General features: G+C 39.0%; 1 protein-coding gene across 1 annotated transcript in view; it reads right to left on the bottom strand.

The window, feature by feature from the left end:
- TANC1 (tetratricopeptide repeat, ankyrin repeat and coiled-coil containing 1) overlaps window positions 1–25854 on the bottom strand; it is a 198753-nt gene that overhangs the window by 34562 nt on the left and 138337 nt on the right. Inside the window, exons 10-17 of the mRNA XM_026647491.1 lie at window positions 25035–25266; window positions 22301–22467; window positions 20526–21133; window positions 18918–19026; window positions 18567–18689; window positions 14531–14767; window positions 10030–10215; window positions 3284–3362 (exon numbers count right to left, since the gene is read on the bottom strand). Of these exons, the coding sequence (XP_026503276.1) occupies window positions 3284–3362; window positions 10030–10215; window positions 14531–14767; window positions 18567–18689; window positions 18918–19026; window positions 20526–21133; window positions 22301–22467; window positions 25035–25266 (1741 nt within the window). The remainder of the gene's footprint in view (window positions 1–3283; window positions 3363–10029; window positions 10216–14530; window positions 14768–18566; window positions 18690–18917; window positions 19027–20525; window positions 21134–22300; window positions 22468–25034; window positions 25267–25854) is intronic.

The following is a 25854-nucleotide window of genomic DNA, read 5'->3' as shown; positions in this document are numbered from 1 at the left end:
CACACAAAACACAGTTTCCCTTGGCCACTCTTTACTCCCTCTTCCAGCCCTTCCTATCTTTGACACCTTCCAACCACCTACTTCACCAACCTCTCTCTCAACTGTGCTACGAAGGATTGTCACCTTTCAGAAATTCCTGGACAAGATATATTAGCATGATACATTTTTAAATGGAAGTGTTAAGAACAGAATTGGGCAAATTATGGAGTTTTTTTAGTTCGCTGGCAGTAGTCACTGGAGCAGGGAGGTGACCTTGAGTCTCTCTCATCCCTATGCGAGTGCCTTATCCACCGAGATTTTTTTGCCGAGCTCGAGTTAAGAGTGTGCAGCACAAATATTAGTTCACATAGGCACACTGAAAATGTGTGACGTTTCCAGAGTGCATAAATTAGCATATCTTTTCACAAGCCATATTAATCTGATGAGATCCAATAATTTTTTTAAAGTGTCTGTCTATCACAGTCCCTTATTTTCCTCGATGTTTTTCTTAAATATAATATTTCTAAAACTTCCCATTTTAAAATTGCTGTTTAATTCTTTCTGGGCTTGTTCTCAGAAAAAGTGGAGGTAGGCGTGCCGCAGGGTGGTTCCCTGATTCAAGGGCAGTCAACCCTGGCATAAATTAGGATTGCACAGGGATGGCCCTAACTCACCCCACTGGCATAAGGTCCCTCAGGGACCATACGCCAATGGAGGATTAGGCTCCATCTTGCCTCCTCTCCTCTCTCCCACTTGTATTTCATCCCCAGAACACCCTCTGCATGGATTAATTCAACACTGGCCTTCTCCAGATCCTGTATGCTGCTTACACAGTGGCCTTATGGAACCAGGAAATCCAGTCCTCTAGCTCAGGGGTTCTCAAATTCCCAAAGCATGGGCTACAGCTCACAGGTCTCTTATTGACAGCTCTCCTCATAAGCCCCATTCCCAGCCCATTCTCCCCTTCCTTTCACAATCGTCATCATATCTTTGTACCAATAACTGCTCTTGCTTACATGGAGAAGTCAACAGGAAAATACTGGTGTATTTATACATTTCTTTTAAAGCAATTTAGCAGCTAGAAAGTAGGAGGAGAAGGAGCCAGCATCCTGCAATCAGTCAGTTCTCCACAGAGTACAGTTTGGGAACCCCAGCTCTAGCTCCATCCTGTCAATTTTTTTCTCAATTCCCCCTCCCCTTTGTCTTTTCAACAGTTTTCTTCATTAGTGTATTTTCCTTTTCCTGTTTAATTACAATTCTTTCATGCTCTGTTTCCTCTCTGTCCTCTGCTTTAATAAAGCCCTTCCTGAACTTGCATGCACTCTTCACCCCCACAAATAGTGAATGTTTTTTGGGGTAGGGGGGAGTCCTACCCTACATCCTCCTCCCCAGCAATTCTTTCATGGCAAACATGCTCCAATGGACTGAGTAATAAGGCTGAAAGGCAGGAACTCCCAAGTACTAAACTTTTATCTTCATCCCTATCTGTCCATAACTGGGTCCTTCAGAGACTCTTACTGCAAGACCTGTGTGCACTTCACACACTGCCTCCTATAGCTAGCCACACTCGCATTAGACACGATGATGAAGGCAGGCAGAGCAACAACATGAAGGCCACTGGGAAAGGAAGGACATTTGAATGGTGAAGCATTCTATTAAACTTTTTACAGGAAGATGGAGGATCTGTGTGTGTGTGGTTTGTGCATTAGCACCCATTTGCATGTCAGCATTCTTGTTATGCTTGAAATGCCTTGTCAAAGAAGGGGATCTTGCAGTATGTTCTGAAAGTGGTCAAACTCGGTATTAAACTGATCTCTGACTGAGAAAAGAAGGGAAAAGAGTTGACTGAGGATTTTCCGCTAATAATCTAAATTTGTTTCTCCTCCCCGACCCCATGTTCCATTTGGATATGCTAATGAGAGCTAAATCAAGTGTTGAGGGGTTTACCAAGCTTAAAATTTCCCTTTGCTCACCCAGTGATTAAACCCCTCCTGAACTGCTCTCCCCTTGCAAGACAAGGGACATTGAGAGAGACAGAATGCACATAAAGCAGCCTTGTTCCGTTTCCAAGGTTTGTGCAAGAATTAGCTTCAGAGCCCTGTAATGATGGAGCAGAAACACTGCAACACAGGTACATGAACTTTAATCAACTAAAGTCAAGTTCATAAGGTTATGGATTGGTTGGAAAAAAGGGGAAAATGTGTTGAGTGATTTCAAAGTGCCTAGTGGTTAATAATGGAAAAGCAAACTGGATTTTGTGGAAGTCCGTTAAAAAAAAGAGACTGAAAAGTAAAAAATCTGATCTGTATTGTTTAAGCATTCAGATCACACTGTTAAAGGCAGCACTCCATCCTCACAGAGACTCCGGCGTTTGCTAAATTTAAAAAAATGCAGACTGGTTTTCCTAAGCAAGTATAGTTAACAAAGAATGGTGTTTTCAGTCAGCTGATTGCTAAAAGCACTGTAGTTTACTCTCATAAAAGTGTTAATGCATCCATTTTATGAATATATCAAGTCAGCAAAAAGTTAAGAGGCACCAAGCAAAAGCCTTCATTCAACAAAATCACAGCCGAAAAACCCAAAATTACCCAACGATGCAGTTTGTGATCTATTTACAAAATTGTGTTTTATTGGGAAGTGTTATCTGATTTTATATTAGCAAGGAAGAATAAAAATGAAGTTTTTGTGTAGTACACAGAGATGAAAAACACCCGTCTCTCTCATCTGCAAAGAGGCTGCTGGGAATCATAAAATTAGATTGCTTGCAAGCTACACTATGCAAATCTCAACTACTTAAATGAAATTAATATGGCTATTCTTACAGCCATATTCTTACATATGCCTTGTTCCCTGAATAGTTTAAAAATCTATTTGCTGACCATGAAAATGTGCACATTTTGGACCTGTTACCTACCTTGAATTGACTAGGCAACTTCCCAACATTTTTTTTTTTTTTTAAATACAAAGACTAGTTTATAAAGTGAGGGCATTATTTTAACAATCAAATTGAACGCCATAATGAAAGCATCTCTTTGTGCACTGTTGGCCTCAGAGAAAAATCTGTAGTTTCATTAAGAAGTTACTCATTTATATACACTGTGTATAAATTTTATCTCCTACCCCATTTATAAAAAAATGGTTGGGCTTTTTATTAAGTTTGGCATTGTCATTACAAAATCTTTTGTATTCTGATTTATTGTGAATTTCCTGTGATGAATATACAAAGCAGTTTAAATCAAATTAAAATCTCTTCCAATAATCTTATGTGAGCAAGTCTCATTAGGAAAAATAAGAAATAAAATACCTGTTTCTCCCCACAATACATCAGTGTTATTAATGTCTATTTCATGTTCCTTTTCAACCCCAAAGAGGTAACGAACCACCTGTCAAAAACAGTTAAAGAAATTAAAGAGTTAGAAAAAAACATTAGGCTGTCATTTTTCTGCATACACCAATAAGTAAAGGTTTCAGCAATGAGATTGCTTCTCTCCTAACACATACAGGCCAAGCAAAAGTTAATATGTGCATAAACCATTAGAGAAAGTTCAGTATTATTTGGGGAACAACTTCATTTTATGATTAATTTTCTACTCTATAAAATCATTCAAAATCATTAAAAAAATAAACCTAGTATATTTCTATTAATCATCTTAGGGTGTTTTACATGTTAATGATTTTAATGAGCTCCTTAATATGCCAGCATAATCAAGGACAGACAATGCAAAAAAGAGGGCCAGTTTGGCCTAAATCCTGTAAGGCTTGGTTAATACCATGTTTTCCCACAAGGAATACAATACTTTCCACTCCAGTTATAATAAAAAAAAAAAAAAGCATGTTTTTAGACCCATCTTGAATAATGTAGACTCCCATGCCCCTTCTATGCTCACTTTACGTCACAATTTTTAGTTGCAGCCTTTAAAATCTTTTTCCACTTTAGAGAGTTATGCTGCTCAGTATGGACAGAGCATAACTTTGTTACGAGTGGTATTTTTTTGTTTGTTTTTTTTTGTTTTTTTAAAAGAACACTCAAGACCTCTCTTGCAATGTTTTTTTTAAAAGGCATTTTAATAAAGTTATGCCCTCTTAGCACTAGCAAGTACAATAGCATTAAGTGACTTCTTTAAACCAGTTTCCTAACAGTGTATAGGGCCATTGAGACTGCAGTAAAGGAAGTGGGGCGGGGGAGAAAGAATCCACATTAGCAGAAGTTTTGGATGTCAACTAAGGTACAGGATGTCAGAGGGGGAATGGTGTGGAGAGGAGCCCCAGGCAGCATGAGTACCGAACGTATTTCAAGAAATATTGTGTGGAATATATGGTGGATTAATTCTATTCTTTACATTCATCTTAAAGTCAGAAAATTCGATTGTACTTTTTCATACCCCCTTGGTAGAATTTTTCCAGCAATGAGGAATTTAGCTACCCTATTGCCCTGTAAAGGCTGTGAGAGGGCAAAAAGGCAGAGATTTTAGATGTCAAGAAAATGTTTTGGTACTGAATGATTAGTGTGGCCTGTTTTGTACTATGAAGGAACTGGCAGGTTTCAACTTCATCAATGGATTGGAAATAAACTTTTATTAGTGTGAAGGAATTTCTGCCTCATCTCAAAATTTACCACAGTCCAGGACCCTCTACTCATTTTCAGAGCACTTCTAGCTTTTAAATCAAAAGGTTGCCAGATCTGTCAAGACTCTTCTCCTTACAAAACACTTCTCTACCACACCTTGAATAGCAGATAGTGGCAATAAATTCCAAGGGTGGCAAAAGACAAGTGTTTATCTTTACCGCTCTTTTAGCCCAGTTTCTCAAGTCCTGGGTCCTACTCAAGATTTAAACCAACACTGTTCACATTTCATACTACTCTGCAGTATTTGATATTGCAAATTTGTCATTATATCAAATAATTACACCTTCAACATTTCAACCGGATCTTCTGCAGGACATTTGGAAGATATTCTGGCTAAAATACTGGATCCATAACTACCTAAGGAAATTAAATGAGATAGAAAATGTTGCAAAATAAGTGTGAAAGCCATATATTAAGTGTAGAATCAAACTGAGATGAGCAGCCATGACTAAAATAAAACTATGATCGCAATAAACATCTGGGATTTCATTCTCAGCCCCCAATATGTAAGGGGAAAAAAGAAAGAAAATATATTGAACAGCATAATCACTCTGTCCTATCACCTTCTCTATGGCGTCTCTAAATCCAGCTTGCAAGATGACAGCATGCACAACAAGCTGCTGCTCGCTTTTTTTTTTTAAATTACACATGAACAAAAACAACCATATCAGCCCTCTACAAGAACAATTCTATTGACTCAACATCCCAGACACAGTTTAGAAATTCCACTCTTGCTTTTATAAACATCTACAACTTGATCACACAGATATTAAATATCTCTACTCCTCTCCCTTCACTTTTTTAGCAGTTGCCTCCACTCTCTCCCTTCAACTTTCGCAACATTGCTGGGAGAGTCTTCTATTCAGTTTCTGCCATCTGGAATATCCTTCTTGTATGTCCCATTCTCCCGGAGTCTCTATCATATTTCACAAAGACGTAAGACCTCTTTTCTCCCTTAATGATATATATTAATTCTATTATTTGGTAACCTTAATTCTTTAAAGCATTCTGGAATAAAGTCAGACTAGGGAACAGAGATAGCAGATTAGTGAAAAATAATGATATTCTAGTCAAACTCCAACAAAGAACTCCAAAAATTATGGATTTTTCTGCAGAAATGATCATCAGTGAGATACTTAACCTAAGTGACAATTTAAAGGTAAGCATTAAGAGTTAATACACCATTAAGATAAATGGAGACAGCTCACATGTACTATCTTACTCTACCCACTGGATATAGATTATATGAAAGATACTATAGAAAATAAAGTTGGCTTGAATACACTTTTTTGTGAACCGTGTTTCCTGATATATAGGGCCCTATCAAATTCATGGTCCATTTTGGTCAATTTCATGGTCATAGGATTTTTAAAATTGTAAATGTCATGATTTCAGCTATTTAAATCTGAAATTTCATGGTGTTGTAACTATAGGGGTCCTGACCCAAAAAGGAGTTGTGGGAGGATGTGGGGTGTGTGTGTGTGACAAGGTTATTGTAGGGGGGTTGTGGTACTGCTACCCTTACTTCTGCACTGCTACTGGCAGTGGCACTGCCTTCAGAGCTGGGCAGCTGGAGATCAGCAGCTGCTGGCTGGGAGCCCAGCTCTGAAGGCAGAGCTGCCGTCAACAGCAGCGCAGAAGTAAGGATGGCATGGTATCGTATTGCCACCTTTACTTCTGTGCTGCTGCCTGCAGAGCAGGGCCCTCAGTTAGCAGCCGCCGCTCTCCAGCCGCCCAGCTCTGAAGGCAGCAGTGCAGAAGTAAGAGTGGCCACGCTTACTTCTGTGCTGCTGCTGGCGGTGCTGCCTTCAGAGCTTGGCGCCTGTCCAACAGCTGCCACTCTCCGGCCGCCCAGCTATGAAGGCAGCGCAGAAGTAAGGGTGGCAATACCATGACCCCCCTAAAATAACATTGGGACCGCTCCTGCAACTCCTTTTGGGGTCAGGACCCCTAATTTGTGACACGCTGGTCTCCCCCATGAAATCTTAATAGTATAGGGTAAAAGCACACTAAAAACCAGATTTCACGGGGAAGACCAGATTTCACAGTCCGTGACACGTTTTTCCATGGGTGTGAATTTGGTAGGGCCCTACTGATATATAAACATGTCAATTTAGGGTGGGATTTTCAAAGAGGCCTAAGGGATTTAGGATACCTAACAATGGGTTTTCAGTGCCTAACTTCCTAAGAACTCTTGGAAAATCCCAGCCCTAGTACAAACAGAATATCTCTAATTGTTGAAAAATTACTAAATGCTTTAGCACAATGTTTTTTCTCTAAGTTTAGTTTTCTCACGTCACTGCTGATTGTATGATGTGGTAAATCTTAGAATGGGAACTAAATGCTTAAAAAAATAAAACTATCTTATCTGAATATTCATAGAACCTGAAAATTACAAATATGTAACATTTTGAAAAGTTAATCAAGATGGTGTTTTCACCTGCCAAAATGCGAATTCATGGATATTATATCTGCCAAACTGGATAACACTAATGGCTACTAAATAGGCTCCTTATGCAATGTTAGGTGTTACTGATCTAATCACACAGGCAAGAGAAACAGAATTCTGAACTCGGGTCTTGTCAGGTAAGAGAGGAAATGACTTTCAACTATTTTGTTTTAAAATACATTTATATTAAAATCAATGTAGTGATTTATGATCTTAAGAGACTTTTGGATTTATTTAATTTAAAAAGCATTTCACTTCATCTTTAAGCTGCAGCAGTGGAGATAATCTTCACTAGGTAGTGTATGCCATGGCACCTTCTTCCATGAGTGGCCTCATATCTGTTGAAGTTAACACTCCCCTCACAATAGTAAGTGTTATCCTCAAACAAATGTATTCAGGAATGGGCCAAATACTTATTGGAAGGTAAAGTGGATTTTCAAATACTTCATGCATATTGATTCTCAATGAAAGAGTGTTAGAGTAAACTGAAAAGTCCATTCTAGTCTCACAGTGAGAGTGTGTAGCTGTCAGTTTTATTAGTGTAAACCACTTTAAAAGAGCAGAGTCCTAAAACAATAGGAAAAACTTTTCCTACAACATAAACATTATTTCTATAATATTAAGAGTTTCCTGTGTCATTTTGTTGCATCACATATCGGACGCATACACAGAAGCTGAATATTCCCCATCTGATCTTTCTAAATGTATCTCAAGTTACTGTCTAGACTCTGTTCTCAAAAGAAATATATTAATCTGTTTTCTCAATGAACACAACACATGCATCCACAGTTTAATAGGAATAAGATATTTGGGCATTCTATTTATATTCATTTTTAGTGTGCCTGTCACAGTAGTATTGATGGATCATATGTTTATTTTTATTTCTATAAACAAAAACACTTAAAACCCTAACTTAAAGAACATTAATTTTATTATTTTCTAAATTTTGAGTGCATCATTTGGGAACCAATGTTGTCTATGCAGCCTTAAGTTTTGCTCCCTTGTGCATATGCATTACTATAAAAAATTTAATATGATTACATACTACCTTTTCAACAGGAACCCTAATTCACTCCAGGTATCCCAGGCTCCTTTACTGTAGAAGCTGGACAGCATTCAGTAAACAAAGCAGGGGATCACAGACAGAACTGTCCTCTAGTTAAGGCACTAGAGACTGAGGCTTTAGAGATCTATGTTCCACCCCTGGCTTTTCCAATGACCTGTAGTATGACCTCCAACAATTCACTCTGTGCCTCAGGTCCCATCTACAAAATGGGAAGCATAATACTTATCTACCTCACAACAGGGTTGTAATGATAAATTCATTAGTGCTTGTGTGGCACTCAGATTCTATGATGCTCACCGCTTTAAAAAAGCCTATAGCGAAAGAATATATATCCTTATTTAAGGCAGATTTGGAAAGCAGTGCAATGTATATTATTTTACTACAAGTATTTTTTAATAAATCATTTAAGCCAGTGCAAACTGCTGGGTCGACAATCTTAATTTCAATCTTCTTTATATTGATTTGGCTTAGTTCAGTAAAGAAACTACTTAAGCTAAATCAATTTAAACTGACAAACTTGGTTTATCTGTGTCCATACAGGGGTTTTGTATCAGCTTAACTAACAAACAGTTTATAAAACAATTTGAGTTAAACCGGTGCAGCCATGTGAATGAGGTCTTAAAGTTAGCCTAAATGGCCAGCTAAAGATTTTCCTAATGGAAGTGGAATCCTCCAGCAGTGTACGGCCACCATAGCCAGTCTTACATTTTTCTTTGTAGCCTCTGGAGATGGAGGCATTTTAGAGGTGTGAGTAGGGAAGGAGGTATGAACAGAGTACTGATGAGTTCTTTTTATCATCAGCTCTTTGTGCCTGGGTGCAACTTAGAGAAATCTCAAGACTGCTCTAAGTCATGTCAAAACTGAAACAGCTTCCAGTTGGCCACAGGATTAGGAAGCTGTAAAAGGTGGACTAAAACCACCTTTTCAGCCATACTGGGGTATCAGACAAAGCTGGTTCAACTGAGTTTTGAGGACCTAGCCCAGGAATGGAAAACTTTAACATAGCAAAGGGCCACAGAATCCACTAAAACCCTTTGGTGGGCTAAGGTGTGTGTCATGGGTTATTGGGGGTGAGGGGGAGGCGGAAGGGGTCAGATCCTGCCCCCAAGGGGCAAGAGGCTATGGAGGAAGGGAGAGTTGGCATGCAAGCCCAACCCATACTCACCCCGTAGCAGCAGCTCCTGTCCCGCAGGGCTGGGCATGTCTCCTCACTCCAGCCCATTGGCTTTTGCCACCGCATTATGTGATGCATGCATCCAGGCGCAGGTGGGGCCCTCTTCCCGTGACACCCTGCTTCCTTCCTGGCCTTGGCACAGGTAGATCACCTGCCCAGAACTGGGCTGTGGCAGGCCAAATAAAATGATCTGGTGAGCTGGATGTGGCTCCAAGTTGCCCATCCCTGATCTAGCCCTGTATCTCAGTGCATATGCAACAAGGGTGCAGAGTTACGGTTACATATACAACCTTAACTTTAAAACTTTCTACGTTTAAGGTTGCAAGGTGAAGCAATCTAAGGCTCTTTTACTGTAGTTTTCTGTATGGCATTTTCTTGGTTTTTAAAAGAAAATTTTAAAAAATCCATCCTAGGCAGACTAAGCTTTTGATTAAGGGAGGAAGTGATTCATTTGTATGGATTAACGGTAACCACAATTAGGAATTCTATATAGCAGTTTTAAGAATAGTGAAGAAGAAGTAATTCGACAATTACATATCAACAAAAACAAGACACAAAGGACTATTTGGTTAAATAACCCTGAATATTGTATACAGTTAAGACCTAAGATAACATCCAAGTAAAGTCATTTGAAGCTGCAATAGTTTTCCTTTTTGTATTTATTATTTTAAAGCATGATTTAAACCATTTTGATAGTTCAAATTAGTTTTGAAACATTCCAACCACTAACCTACCTGACTGTGTCCCATACTGGAAGCTGCTGTCAATGCCTGCTGAAGTGCATGACATTTTTTCAGTGAAATTTGTTCATGGGAAGGAGCTGTCCAGTCAATGTTGAGCAAATAATCAAGGATATCGCAGTGTCCCCTTAATGCACTATGGACCAAAGCACATTGGCCTTTTTTGTCCAGGTAGTCAGCCTATATGAAAGAACAAAAACTTGAATGTTATAAGTAATCTCAGAGTTCTCATAACAGATCTAGTAACAACAAAGCTCAGCTCAAAGCAATTGATAATAATCTTGTGGGAAGTTTGATGACTCACATTATACTTTCAGAACACTATGTACTACATAAATAAATCATTTTATGCAAATATTTTTTTCTTTTAATTTATAAGTGATATTTTTGGAATTACGGTTCAAAGCAGAGCTGGAATTTAGAGGAAGGGAACATTAGCAAGAATGTTATAGGCAAGATATGAGAAGTAGTTCTTCCACTCTACTTAGCACTGACAAGGTCTCATCTGGAGTACTGTGTACAGTTCTGGGCACCACACCTCAGGAATGATGCAGACAAACTGAAGAGTAAGGGTCTAGGAAACACAATCTACAAAGAAAGTTTGAAAAAACTGGGTTTGTTTAGTCTGGAGACAAGAAGACTGAAGGGAGATATGATAGTCTTCAAGTATATAAGAGGTTATTCTTAGGAGAAGGGTGATAAATTGTTCTCCTTATCCACTGAGGACAGGACAAGAAGTAATGGGCTTAAATTACTATAAGGGAGATTTAGGTGAGACCTTAGGAAAAACTTCCTGTCAGGTTAGTTAAGTACTGGAACAAATTACCTAGGGAGGTTGTGGAATCTCCATCACTGTAGGTTTTTAAGAACAGGTTAGACAAACACCTGTCATGGATAGTCTAGATAATACTTAGACCTGCCTCAGTGCCGGGGACTGGACTAGATGACCAATCGAGGTCTCTTCCAGTCCTACTTTTCTATGATACTATGTTACAATTCCCTTGTTCATGTAAAATTAAAGAAACACAAGGAGAAGCTAACATAAAAACAGCTTTCCTACTGAATAACTTCAAATAAAAAGATGATTACCAGAAGACACAGTGGGTTCCCTCCATTTCTTGCTATGGGACTTAAATGCGCGCACGCACGCGCACACACACACACACACACACACACCCCTCTTGATTATGCCTAGACCCTCTGGAGTGTGCAAGAAGCATCGTCACTGCCTTTACCTGGGTATAGTGGCCGCACACAATCTTAGTCTTTGCTCTTACAGAAACACGAGTACTCTAATCTATCTCTGTTGCACCTCCAGCTCTACACCCTGTAGCCCTATATGATAGATATGGATTTCATTAAAGTCAGGGTGAGTAAATGACCAACCTTGGACTTTAAAAAAAAAAAAAAAAAAAAAAAGGTATATTTTACATTTAGAGAGGCTTCTGACTGACCATTTCTTTCACATGCTGAAAACCCATCACTACTCTCAGACTCTTGCATCAACAGTGAGGGTAGTGCCAGCTGGGGCAGCAGCGACTGCCTGAAGAGGCTACATCAGCCTAACAAGAACAGAGGAGGACAGCACTCTCATCCCCCCACAAAGGAACTGGTACAGTTTAAGTGAGGAACATTGCATCTGACCCCACTGGAGAGGAGAAAGCAGGTGGGGTTGGAAGGAGGCCCTATGCTGCACCCCTCAAGGCAGTCAATGATTCTCCAGCTTGTCCATCCCCTTGCTAATGCTGCAGGAGTGCTATCTGGGCAGGTAGACAGATTATCAGTTTGTAAAAAAGTAGCCGAGAGGGTCAGTCTAGGGCTGCTAAATTAAAAACACCTCCTCCAAACCACTAAAAGATCAAGCCTGTCTAATTACTCATCTGCATGCTGAAAGTGATGGTCAGTACAAACAAAGAACAGGAACTTTCCACCACATTTTGACTTCTCCAGTATCTAGTTATTTTGTCTGTTTCCATCTTAGATTGTGAGCTTTTCTATTTTTCAATGTGAGAAGTAAAACTAGAGCTGGCATAGCAATTGCATTGTGGGTTTTTCGGGGATTTTTTAAAATCTGCTATTGGGTTATATTTTTTATAACAGCAACAAGAATTTGGATAGAAAGCATTTGATTTATTTTTTCTACCTTTGGTCTCTCATACAGCTCCATTAGGTATGGAAAGTGATTATTTATAGCCCCAAAACATGAGACAAATGAAGAGGACATGTGGAGCAACATCTCTGCCATCAGCAAGAAACTTAGGAACTAAATAATGTATGGCCCCGTTTAGAGACCTCTCCATTATTACAGTGCAACCACCGCTATTGGATTTGAAGCAGGAATTAATTCAGGGAAGTCCAATGGCTTGTGTTAAGCAGTGGGTCAGACTAGATGATCACAAGAGTCCCTCCTTCTGGCCTTTAAGTCTCTGCGTTCTGGATGCATATTATTATTCCTTGTATTATGTGCTTAGGAGTCCCAGTCATGGATCAGAGCCCCATTGTGTTAGGCAGTATATCAAGTCATAACAAAGAGCTGGTCCCTGTCCCAAAGAGCTTACAGTGCAAGTAACAGGAATAAGTATCCGTTAATGAGCATTTTATACATGTGGCAAATACTAAATACAAATACTAAAAGCCAATTTCTCTGCCAAATATTTAATGTTTAATCTGTGGGGGGGGGGAAACAACACAACAGGATTTTGTTCATTCTGCACTTTTGTTACTCATAATTTGACACAGGAGAAACAAATAAATAAATCACCCTAATAAATCACCATATAAAAACATCTCAGGAAAATGTTGATTAATCAATCAACATTCCTCACCTTCAATGTTCTCCAGAGCTCTGCACCAAACCTACATCTCAGCCTTTGTTCCCTCATTCTCATAACCTATATTCAACTAGTTCCACTTATATTCACATTCTCTATTTACTTCCTTCTTCCACTCCATGTCTTCTCTCCCCCATATACATGTCCCTACGTATGCCTGAAACAATTTCTGTCCTCCTGCACACCAAGTAATTGTAACTCCTCTCCTTCAAATCCCTCAGCCAAAATAAAGGAGGTTGGAGATCTCCCCCGCACTAATTTCCAGTTGAGTGCTTTGTATTTGCACTTGGCCAGAGATGGCAATCTTGCTCTGAGACTTTTACAGACGTTTATGAAAACAACTGGTGAGGAATCAGGGAGGTTGCTTAGATCTCTCTTCCCCCCGGCCTGGGACCTCTCACAGAAAATGGGACATCTCTCCCTCACCCTCCCTGTCTATGGGCAAGGGAGGGGGCCTCGGCTCCTACTCCTGGACAGGAAGAAGGGGAGAATCAGCCCTAGGAAAGCTACCCTCCTATGCCACCTAGGGAGGCCCTTAATTACCTCAGCCAGTCTGAACCTCCTTCCCGGTATGATCCTCTTCTCCCTCCTCTGTCATGTTTCCTCTCCTCCTCCTCCTGCCCCTGTAGCTTATCCTCTGCCGCAGACTGCGCAGTGAGGGTCTCACAGAAGGCAAGCCACGGCGACTGTCAGTGGGGTTTGGGGTGCTGGAGTCACCACTCAAGCCACATGTTGCACTTTATCTGCTCTGTGTAGACCCTGCTGGCGTGCTCTAGGTCCTAAAGCTCACCATCAGGGTCCACACAGGGCAGTTTGAGAGCAATACACTGCCTGTGGCTTGGGCAGTAAATCCAGCAATGCCTCAACCCATTCAAAATCGCTGCAGCTTGCCTCTGATCAGACCCTCACTGTGCAATCTGCGCATGTGCCAGAAGTGGAAAAGAACGCTCCCTGAGGCCACAGCGATATTTGCTCTGTTCGTTGGACCTGAGTGGTGGTGAGTCTCACACACACGCGTAATTGATATATGTATAAAATGTGTGTGCTTGCAAAAGTAGTAGTTTTAAGCCTGAATTTGTAGTTTTGTAATTACATACAAAAATTGGGAGGATTACGGAAAATTAGGAAGGGTTGGGATCTATCTACCCCAACATGAGAAAGGAATACAATTAAATGGAAAAACAACAACAACAACCACCAACTATGAAATGAGATGATTCGCCCATGAACATGTTTCCTCTCCCCTTATTGCAATTCCACTCTTATTTCCCTCCCCCACTGCCATGACACTGATTGCTCATCACAAACTTGAGGCCTGCCCCAGGACATCACCAATCAACTTCAGCTCTTCGGCCACAATCCTGGCAAGGTTTATACATGTAAATAGCTCCATTAAATTAAATGGAACTACTCACAAATGTAAAGATAAGCACATACATAAATCTTTGTAGAATTATGGCTTTCTATTGTAAGCTCTTCAGGGCAAGGATCTATGTAAGAGTTTATACCCCTTTGGTATATGTTTTTTTCCCCCAGAAAAATGGTATGTACACAGTGCTCTATATAAATTGCTAATAAATAATACTGCTCTAAAACATGCCTATACAATATTTTCTTAGCCATAAGTACTGTAGTTAAAATCATCCTTTGGTGTCATAGCTTACCCTTGCACCCTTTTTGCAGAGCAGTGAAACCAAGTTCATGTGACCTGCAGCGGCTGCATAGCTAAGTGGGGTCATTCCATTTTCAGATGTCCCATCAAGAGCAGCTCCAAATTCCACCAGAAGAGTGACCATTTCTTCATGTCCAAGGTGAGACTCAACACACAGTATTGGAGCGTTATTTAGAACTTCAGTCCTGTAATTCACATTTGCTCCCCCCAAGATCAGCAGACGACTCACCTGAAGGAGAATTTAAACAAAGCTATTTTTTCTCCACATTTATCATAGCATGTCATCACCTTAGTTAGAGAGGCTGCAGAAGTATCTCATTTTCTATTCTGATTTTGGTATTAAAATTATAAATGGAAACTGAATTTATTACATATTGATACTAATGTGAAGTAAAAAAAGTTTTAAAGCCATTGGCTAGCAGTTATAGCTTTGGTTTACTAGCTCTAAATTCAAGCTATAAATCCACAATATTATGAAGTTTAAAATCTTTATAACCTCTTCACCACTATGTTTTCATTTGTTACCATGGCACAACATATATTGTTACACTGGAGCTCTATAATTTGCTTGCAACCCTTTGAAAACACTTAGCAGTTGGCCAAAATTGCAACCTTCTCCCCTCCCCACATTGGCAATTCCAATAATGGACCCAACACTTCCCATTTTCCCCAATTTTACCTCTTTCACCTTTAAAGTTCCCCATGGTATGTTTGTTGTTCCCTCTCAGAAAACAACAACAATTTCCCTGCAGATCATGACTTTTTCCATTTAGCAAAATACAGATTATGTTCCTTGATCTCTAATGGTGACTGAAATTAGCATGTTTTCTGTGTGCATAGCCTTGTTCCCTTACTTGCCTTACCACATCACCAATATGAGCACAAGGCTGGGCCCAGCGTTAGTTTCATAGAATCATAGAAGATTAGGGTTGGAAAAGACCCCAGGAGGTCATGTAGTCCAACCCCCTGCTCAAAGCAGGACCAACCCCAACTAAATCTGCTGAAGAATCAGCAGGAAAGTACAAGAACAGAAAACGTGTTTCAGGTCCACAAAAACATTGACTAGATTAATTTACTGAGAGGGAGGGAGGAAGGGATAGCTCAGTGGTTTGAGCATTGGCCTGCTAAACCCAGGGTTGTGAGTTCAATCCTTGTGGGGGCCATTTAGGGATCTGGGGCAAAAATCTGTCTGGGGATTGGTCTTGCTTTGAGCAGGGGGTTGGACTAGTTGACCTCCTGAGGTCCCTTCCAACCCTGACATTCTATGATTCTACTGTCTTGGAAATGGAAGGATTTCCCCCCCCCCCACCACCATTTTTAAATTGCTATTAATGACATCTTCCAGCAGAATATAATTTTAGGGTAGGTTGAATTTGGGCTTAAAATTACTGTTAAATTCTTCTCTAACCCTAAAACACAGTCATCAAAGAAATGTGCTAAAATTATGAAAATCCAGATAACACACAAAAGAAGGGCAATCTAAAGGCTTAGTCCTGCAAATACAGTTACTCACATGCATATGTTTTTGTAGGATAGGTCCACTATGAAACCTATTATTAGCTCTAGTTGACATCACTGGGTTCAATGCCTCATTGTTCCTCCTACTCATTTGTATTTTAGGGTTTTACAGGCATATTTGAAAATATTTGAAACAGGCACACGTGACCTCAAGTCAGGGGCTGCTTCTTTTTAATATTACAATTAAACCACTGCCAAGGTCTGACTATGTGGGTAAATGACAGCTAAATGGCTAGCAATTTTTTTCTGTTTTAATCAACAGCCAGATTGTAGATGGCTCTTAGTATGTGCACAGTGAGAGCAATGATATAAGGAGTTTCCTTCTCCCTTATGTTTGCCTGGTCTCTCTCTGCACCCCCTAGGGCACAGTCTACTGCAACTGGGGTAAAGATGGACATGGCCATGTCACACTCCCCTGCATTAGCATTCATAGGAGGAAGAGGGAGGAGTATACTGAACCTCAGGAAAGGACACAACTCCTTCTGCATGCTGGATTGTATAGTTTAAAATAGGTCATCACATGCTAGAAACTAATCTTTGGTACTACACTTCAGCATATTTAAAATGAGGAGACTAAATTCTGCTCTAAATTAGTAAACTGGGTGTGGTCCTTGGGCTCCTGATAACTTGTCAATATAGCGCTCACTCAGACATAAAATGTGAGCAGTCAAAATCGAGGGAAAGACTCCACTGACTTTAATGAGAACTGGATCAGTCTCCAAGACACAATCAATAGTAAGATTTTAAACAGAAGAAGAATCCGTAACTGAACTTCCTGCACATTTGTGTCAGATTTTTAAAAAACAAGGTTTTGTGCATTTACCACATAAAATCTCCACATTGCAGGGTTGTGAAATTATAGTCAAAAGAACTATACTTAACCTTACTGGCAAGGGCATATTTTGAACTCATTTTCCAATATATGGATTTTCTCCAGTCAATTTATGACTTGCTTTAAATTATATATTAAAAATATTTTCCTTTAAAAGGACACTTTTTTTAGGCTGTAATTAAACGTTGGCATCTATGAATCTATGACATTAGCAGCTCTCTGCTGAAATTAAAATCCATCACTGAAGGATTTTTGTATGAATTAAAGTGGCTTTTCACAGAAATACCCCTTAAACTATCCAGAAGAATTGTAGGTATTCATTCACCATTATGATTCTGAAAATTCTTTTAATTACATGCATAATTTTTGCAAGTTCTGTTTTAAAAGACAGTGGATGTATAAAGCAAACCAATACCGTTAAGACAGCATGGTGCCACAAATAAGTTACACAGATTTCTACAAAAACAGATATTTTACAATACCTATTAAAAACCACACAGTCTTTAAAATGACCCCACATTAGCTGTTTCAGCAAAGGTTTCAGAAGGGTCAAGACAAATGAGATTAAATTTAAGTTATTTATATAACAACTAAGAACTCAATATATATTGGACCACCCCACAACACCTGTTAGATAGGTGGGTTTTATTTTCAATTCCTCCCACAGAGAATCATTTGTGATAAAATAATACTTAACTTTTAACATAGCTTCTCAAATTACTTTACAAACAACTAAGCACCACACCCATTTTACAAACGGGCAAACTGAGGCATTAAGTGACCTGTCCCAAAGTAAAAAACAGAAACGGGTGTGGAACTCAGGAGTCCTCATACTTCACTATGCATCCATGCAATCTGTTGAAATTCAGATCTTCTCAGTTTAATGTTTAAGCTCAGCACGTTTTCTACTGTCTCTCTCTCTCTCTATGTCAGGGTTTTAAACTGCTGCCCATCACCATACTAATCCAAATGCCCTCTTTGTACAATTGATCGCAACAGCAAAATTCCTAGTAGACTTCATGGAGTCTCTGGCATTTCTATTCTGGAGTAAAATCTCTGCTTGGGGTAGAGATTTGTTTTGATTTTGTTTAAATTGATTCATGTATTAAATACCCATTTGGATTAAGATTTAGGAATAATCCAAAATGAGATAAAATGCAACAAAGTGAAGAACAGACTGTTTCTGATAGTCACAGAAGTCAAATTCCCCAGTAAAACACAAAAGCTAAAGAAGGGCACAACACAAATAGCATTCATTCAGCTGCAGGGCAACAAATTTACCTTCCCATAAATTTGGTCTGAAATTTAATCTCATAAAAATGTTTATGATTTGTTGAGAAATGTCCTCCAGATTCTCAGTGTCTATTTTAAAAGTATACTGACTCTCTAGGCAAAAAAAATCTTAAGGTATTCATTGCAATTTATAAGTTGGCCCTAGAAAAGCAAACCTTTACTTCCCCCTTTGCTGACTTTATAGCACTTAAATATTATTCACAGACCATCTCTGGATGACATCTAGTTATCACTGGTATTTTAATTATGTATGATATTTTCACATTAGGTCTAATCCTGTCCTCACTGAAGTCAGTGGCAAAACTCCCTTTGATTTCATCGGTGCAAAGTCAGATCCATTTGTGATTCAGGTGGCGTCCTCAGTACATAATTCTTATTTTCTTACCTTCACATTAGGTGTATAGAGGTTTCTCAGAGAAGCAAGGGCAGCTGACAATCCATCTGTGCTATATCCAATCCACAGGGATTGAAGGTGACTGGAAGAAATTCCAGTTTTTTTACTGAGACCCTAGGAGAAATGATAAAATAAAGAGATACTTTTAGAAATAGGATTGCAGAGAGAATTTACATTTCTTTATATGGATGAGGCATAATTTGTAAAAAATATTTGTAAGAATATTAGGTGTTTATAGAGGTGGTTTGTAACTATTAAAGGAACCAGTCTGAAATCATCTCAGACATTTGTGCATTTATACTGATATCATACAACTGTGTTTTTAAAATATGTGGATTTTACCTTGAAAATGTGTGCTTTAAGAATGTGATGACCAAGTTCCATCGTTTGCTGACGGTTTAATTTTCCCTCTTGCCGAGAAAACATGAATGCCAGTAGAGCATGCCCATTCCTAGCAAAAGGAAGGAAATGAGAGAGCAGCACACACTTACTTAGTAAAGATTTAGTTACATCACACAATACGTTCATACATTTATGTCATTCAAACTTCAATGTTTTTTGTTTCACCTAGTTAAACTTTTCAAATATCTCCATGTGTCAAATTAAATACTAAAATTTTCAAATGTCACAAGAGAGAAAACTTTTTAATACTTGTCCTGAGTTCATAAGTTTTGACATTAGGAGAGGGGACAACAGAGCTCTGTCTCTAAGTAAAGTGAATTCACTTCTAAAAGAATAAATCTGAATTGAACAGGGTCATGGGAAATCTAAAGAGTCGTCTCATAAAAAGTGTTCAGGTCCCAAGCACCAGATCAGAATCCCCACTGATTGGAGATGGAAGGGGTGAAGTCAACAAGTCAATGTTCTGCTAAATCTGACTGTTTCATTTTTCCATACCTCTAATCAGATATGAAATTCTGTTAAAACCCTCAAGCCCTTAAAAAATGACAGAGAATCCTTTTATTTTCATAATAAAATGAAAACACACACAGACAGACAAAAACCACCATCAGCTTGAAACATATGCCTAGCATACTACAGCAGTCACCTTTTCAGGAAATCTACAGCTTCTGATATAATTCTGGGCATTGTTATATGAAGCAAACACAGAGTGGTGAATTCTACATAATTAAATTCAATTGTTATTAGATCAGTTTTATCATGTAAAACCCATGGTTTTGTAAAACTCAGGAGAACTGAATTCTTAAAATTCTGAGGTAGCTGGGTGCAATACTGGTAAATCCATGTTTAGAATTATCACCAAAATCTACTTTATGTATGTGTGATGGTCCTAACTCATTTTAAAATGTTTTTTAAAGGACTAAACTCCAAACCCCTGAATAGTGTGGCAAAACGGACAATGCAGGCTGACAAAATGGACTATGCAGGCTACCAAAATGTGCGCACACAGTGTTTTTCAGTGGCTCTGACTTACATGACGCATACTATACAACCCAAGAAAGGGGAGTAGGGTCAAATTGAAATAATGAGACTGGGAATGTCTGAGTAATTTAAAAAAAAAAACAAAAGAAGATGAGACAAAATGATCTATTGCCCTATTTCCCAATACAAAAGGTAGCTTTCAAAGTCTGAGTTTGTAAGAAACCTTATAGTATTTTCCTATTGCAGATTTTGCCAAGGAGATAAAAATAGGAGACTTCTCATAAATTACACTTCTTCACCAAGGTAGTAAAATCACACAGCTTAATTAATCTACTAAGGGTAAATTCTGCTCTCAGATATATAGGCCCAGTTCTCATTGATTCCATCAGGAGTTACATCTAGGCATTAGAAGACAAAACCTGGCTTTAAACATGCACAGCTTTTCCTTTGAAAAAGATGCATCTGTTTAACATTACTCTCTCCTCCCATCAGTGATCAAAAGTGATAATTAAAATCTGTAACAGCAGCTATCTGTACATATTACAGCTTATTGCAGCCTTAATTTACCTTGGCTCACATAAGAAGTTTGTATTTTCACCATCCGCTCTCCAAACAAGCCATTCCCTGAAGGAAGGATGGCAGAACATACGTGTTTTGTCACGCCTTTTTATCAGAAAGCATGAAAGGGCCTCCATCCTCTGTTGGAAGTCTTCCCAGTCCTGTTCACCATTTACTTGACCAGCATTAATAGCTTGGAAAATCTGGTCATCTGTCATGGGATGAAGGGATGCTAGTGCCACATTTAACACTGGCAGTGCTCTCTCAAAAGCAGAGTTGGTCATGAACTTCATGTTGCACTGTAGCAAATAAAGTTCTGATAGAGACACAGGAACTACCTTGTAGCTTGCACTTTTTATCACCAAGTGACCTTTCTGAAAAAGATCCAGTGTCAGTTTCAAATAGAGGTAAGATCCCAAGCTCTTCATGATCAGGTGGTTACTCACTTTCCCGATTATGGCTGCATCAGCTTTCCCATTTAAAGATATATTGTTTATAATTTCCTGACTGCTATTGATCCTGTACTGAATATATGAATTCAAGTCACCATGGATTTCTTTGTTATCTGTGAAGTCATCTAGGGATATTTTGAAAAAGGGTAGTGAACTCGTATTTTCCTGTAACAAAACACGCACACACACACATATTATAGCATTTCAGAATTGAAAATTCACAGTCTAGCTTCACTATATTTTTCTTTTGTGAGAGGCATTAGATAGAGAAAAGAAAGATCTATTAGCTCTATTATGCTCTTGTAAATATAGTAACCTGAAAACAGGTAACACATTTTATATTTTTACACTACATCATCATCTTTCTTCTGCGAATCTCAGAACACTTTATTAACGAACCTCTGAAGGGTAGATGAAGGATATATAGTGGTCATTTCAAATTTAGGGCAGCAGAATACAAAGTTACCAGAACTGGAATTTGGCTAGGAAACTGTTTTACATCCCTTTGCTTACAAATAGTTCAGTAATGACTCAGAGAGAAGAGGACCATCACCACCACTTCCTGCAGCAGGTGTTCCTCGGAGGTCTCCCATCCAAGTACTGACTGAGCATGCATGACTATTTAGTTAGGGAGAATTGACAGTTACAGAACGGGTGATCTAGGTATAGTGGTTTTACCTGAACACATATTTATGGTGTATAAAAAACAGTAATTCAGATGATAGATATACAACTGCTTTTCAGGCAGAGCAATACATATTTGCAGGTCTAGCAAACTTTTCAAACACCTTTAGTATAAATGAGCACCATTATAATATAATGCATTTCCTATGCAATTAAAAACAGATAAATGGATAAATAATCTGAACTTTCAGTCTAGGGGCATTGACATTATGAAACTACTGTAGCCCCATGCCTCCCAGAATCCAGATAGTTGTTTCATGGACTATGTATTAGAGAAAGACTTATTCTAAATAGGTGATCCTTTCAGGAGAAATCCCAAATAAATCAACCTTTAGTTGAGAACTAACCACCTCACATTCTATAAGATGTTGAGAACTCCTAACTTCTATTGATTCAATATCCCATTCTCATCTCACCTGAGGTCTAAGAAAACTGTAGCTCATGTTTTGTCACTTATCTCACTGGCATACTCCAGAAAACAAGGGAGAAAAAAACCTATTTATCCACCATAAAGAAAGAATATATGGCACAATTTTTATTTAGGTCTTGGAATTCACCTAAAAGAGCATTCTTTCAAGGTTATATCATTGTAGCAGTGTAAAAGGTCACTTTTAAGAAAAAAAGTTAAACTAAAAATATGATTTTTACCTGAAAGTTAGTTCTTACAGTCACAATCAGCTTCAACCAGGAAGGAAATTTAGAGATAATGTTTGTGATAAATGAAGAAAGTGTGTCACCATAATCAGGTTTATGGAATTCAGCCTCATTTAAACCATCTATCAAAATGATGTATTCTTCCTCTGGAATTCTCTGCTCTGAATAATAAAAGTAAAAAACAACAGGAGATTGCACATTTTCCCATAAACGGAGACTCATTTTTATGCACAATTTTGAAAACCTTGGCAGTAAAGATAACTTTATATACACCAGGAGAAATTTTGCAAGTCAGAATATCCAACCAAAAATCACCACCATCACTAATCTCACTTTAGATTAAAACTGAATTTTTAAAATCTAATTTATTATTTATGCAGTTTGTTTGCTTTTTGGCACTTTACTCTTTAGTCAATTAAAATAGTTCATAGTTTCATTTTCTAGATCTTATGACTAGCACTATGCTGCAATGTCTGGGTTACAAATACTGCAGGGGAACATCTACACATTTCCAACTGTGTTTTCAGTCACACTTTATATTAAAGCTCCACTTTGTAAATGGTATACTGAAAAGATTAAATGATTAATACATGTTATAAGCATGTTAAAGACATGAGTAGTAGGTGTTATAGATCGTTATAAGAACATCAATAGAAGGTTCCATATGTAATTACAAGCACTTATTGACCCTTTGATTCTAACGAATAACCATTTATTAGAACTTTTATTAATCATTTATTAAACCTTTGTAAATAAGACATGGGGCAAAATATTGAAAAAAGAGAAAACAAAATATAGCTGCTCATTAAGTGAGCACTGTCCATTCTGTGCACCATACGAGGTAAGGATCCCATGGAAAAAACAGTATGTGACCACAGAATTAAGGAAAGTATCATAATGCATATGCACAAAGGGGCTGAATTAAGGTTCCACAGGCAATCTTAATTATAACGTTTCCTAATTTTTGGCCACTTGACTTTTAAATTTTAATAATGTTCTTTTAACATAGTATGTAATTTCCTATTTTTTTTTAAGAAAGCACACACTGCCACTTCAGCTATGGTGTAACTGATAGCAGTAGTGTGTTTTCACCCTCTACGCGGACCAGCACTAAAGAGGGATGAGACATACGTTGCCAGTGGGTTTCACCATTATTTGCTGACAACAAAAGAATGGTGAGACTCGGGAATCCTGGGCTCCATTCCAAGCTCTGGAGGATAGCATGCTCTAGTGGGCCAAGACTCTTCTGCATATTCCTTCAGAGAGGGGACCCCTTCTTCCCCACCCGCTCCAACCAGTCCCTTCCCCATCACAAATCCTCATCTCAGCCCCATTGTCCTCACCTACTTAGTCCCAGGCTCCACTACATTCAGGCTTCTCATCCAAGTCCCAACAAGTCCTAGCCTCACCCCTTTCAACACACCACAACAGTCTATCCCACACTCCCCATCCTCCCCAACCCCCAGCTCCTTGCTCCAGTTTCAGGTCTTCCCCCACAACCTGGCTCATCATATCTGTCTTTTCTCTCATCTTACCTTTTCCCTCCCCATAATCCACTGTTTCTCAATTACAATCTCTCCTCTGACTCCTCATCCAATCTCAGCCACCATCGCTCGCTCCCCCCACATCCCAACTCCTAGTCCCACTTTCCTTTTTCCTCTTCCCCTGTTCCCAGCAGCCTCCAGTCCCCACCACACCCAGATTCCTTGTCCCAATCTACTCTCCCCACATCCCCCTGGAGGTCTGGCTTTTGTCTCCTTTGTATTTGAATTGGGCAGCTTACTCCTGCATGCTGCCTGGGCCCAGCAGGAGGGTCATCGAGAGCATGGGGGAGACAGGCTTCCTGCTCTCAGCTCAGGTGCTCAGACCCAGCCCTGGCTTGGCACGTAGCAGCCCTGTGCAGCAATTACAGGGAGAGTCCTGCTCAGCCCTGGGCCGGAGTAGACCAGTGCAGATGGAATCTTGGGGAATTTACCTGCTAAAATATAAGAAGTTTCTACTGAGCATGCATGAACTGTGATTTTTCAAAGACTTACAATTTGCCAAATTCGAGTGGATTTTCATGAGAACAGCAAAAGAAAGCTCCCTCACACATATGCCACTTCCCTGCAAAATTTCAAGTTCCTGCTCCACAGCATGGGAGTGCTAGAGCTTTTCAAAGAAAGGATACTAGAATTTTGTAACATGGGCAAAACGTATTTTTTTCTTTCAGCCTTGTATTCAGAAACACCAAATTGCTTTAAGCTGATGTTTTCCAAATTCAACCTGAGGCAGACACCCAGCATTGAAAATTTCAGCCCAGACAGTTAAAGTAGGGCAAAGTTATACACAGCTAAAAACTGGGTCTTACAATGGGAAGTGGTGGGCAACCTTAATGGGTGATAGGAGTCCTGCCTATAATTTATAAATGTATCCTTAACAATAAGTGTGACCATGTTTTCACTGACATTTTAAAGAGAGTCAGGAAAACATTACTTTTAATATTGGAGGACGTTATTTTAAAACTAAAATACTTCTGTCTGAAAATTGTCTACTATTCTTACCAGTAACATCAAAAATGATTATAACCGAAAGAGATTAAAGAAAAACATTCCCACTAGTGAAGTCATTCCTATACATTTAATCATCTCCCTCAGACCATTAAATACATATATCAGATTACTTTAGGGTTTTTTGGTCATTTACAAAGTTTAGAGACAGTTTCTGAGTAACCTGCTATTTGGCATACCTTTCCTGAGGTTTGCAAGTGGTTCCAACACTCCTCTTTTAAAAGCTGCTACTGGATCTTGGACACAGGATCTAAGGCTAAGCATACTTTGTAGATGAGGCTCTTTTATCAGAAGATCTCTATATGCTGTTAACTGATGTGACCGGCAAAGTAAAGCTGCAATACTGTGCACAAATTCTGGGACAAGACACGTATATGTGTTGTCAGCTTGGCAATAGTGGTAAGCAACAACCTAAAAAAGAAAGTCAGGTTACCACATTTTTATGGATGACACTGTAGAAACACAGTTTCTTTTAGTTAAGACAAAAAAATTAAGATAATTTATTTCGCTGAATGGCACCCCCCAAGGTATGATCAATTTTAGAAAAGTTATTCTGAATCATATTGTGTGAAAGATGAGCCCAATGGAATCATGGCACAAGAAAAAAACAACAACAGGGAAACAGTGTTACTACAGCAGAGGGTGGAAAGAGGATACACCGAAATCCAAACATCCATTTTGGACATAATAAATAAACCACTAATTTGAGTCCCTGCCTCTTGGCAAGAGTCTCCTTGGCATTTGTATATGACTGGAGTTCAGCAGGTAAGGCAGAACTTGAGGCCACTGCCATAACACAAGAAAAACTTCCAGAACAAAACCTGAAAATCTGTGAAAGCTCTATCTGAGCAAGCTGTTCAGCTGAATGTTACAGTATCACTGTAGGTAGCTAACTGCTGCAGAAAAAGAGTACAATGCTCCTTAGGGCTGGTCCACACTGGGGCGGGGGATCGATATAGGAAACGCAACTTCAGCTACGAGAATAGCGTAGCTGAAGTC

The sequence above is a fragment of the Terrapene carolina genome, unplaced genomic scaffold, assembly GCF_002925995.2.
Source record: "Terrapene carolina triunguis isolate 2854851 unplaced genomic scaffold, T_m_triunguis-2.0 Scaffold62, whole genome shotgun sequence".
Taxonomy (NCBI): Eukaryota; Metazoa; Chordata; order Testudines; family Emydidae; genus Terrapene; species Terrapene triunguis.
The sequence above is the reverse complement of the archived record's forward strand: the minus strand, read 5'-3'. Positions and strand labels throughout refer to the sequence as shown.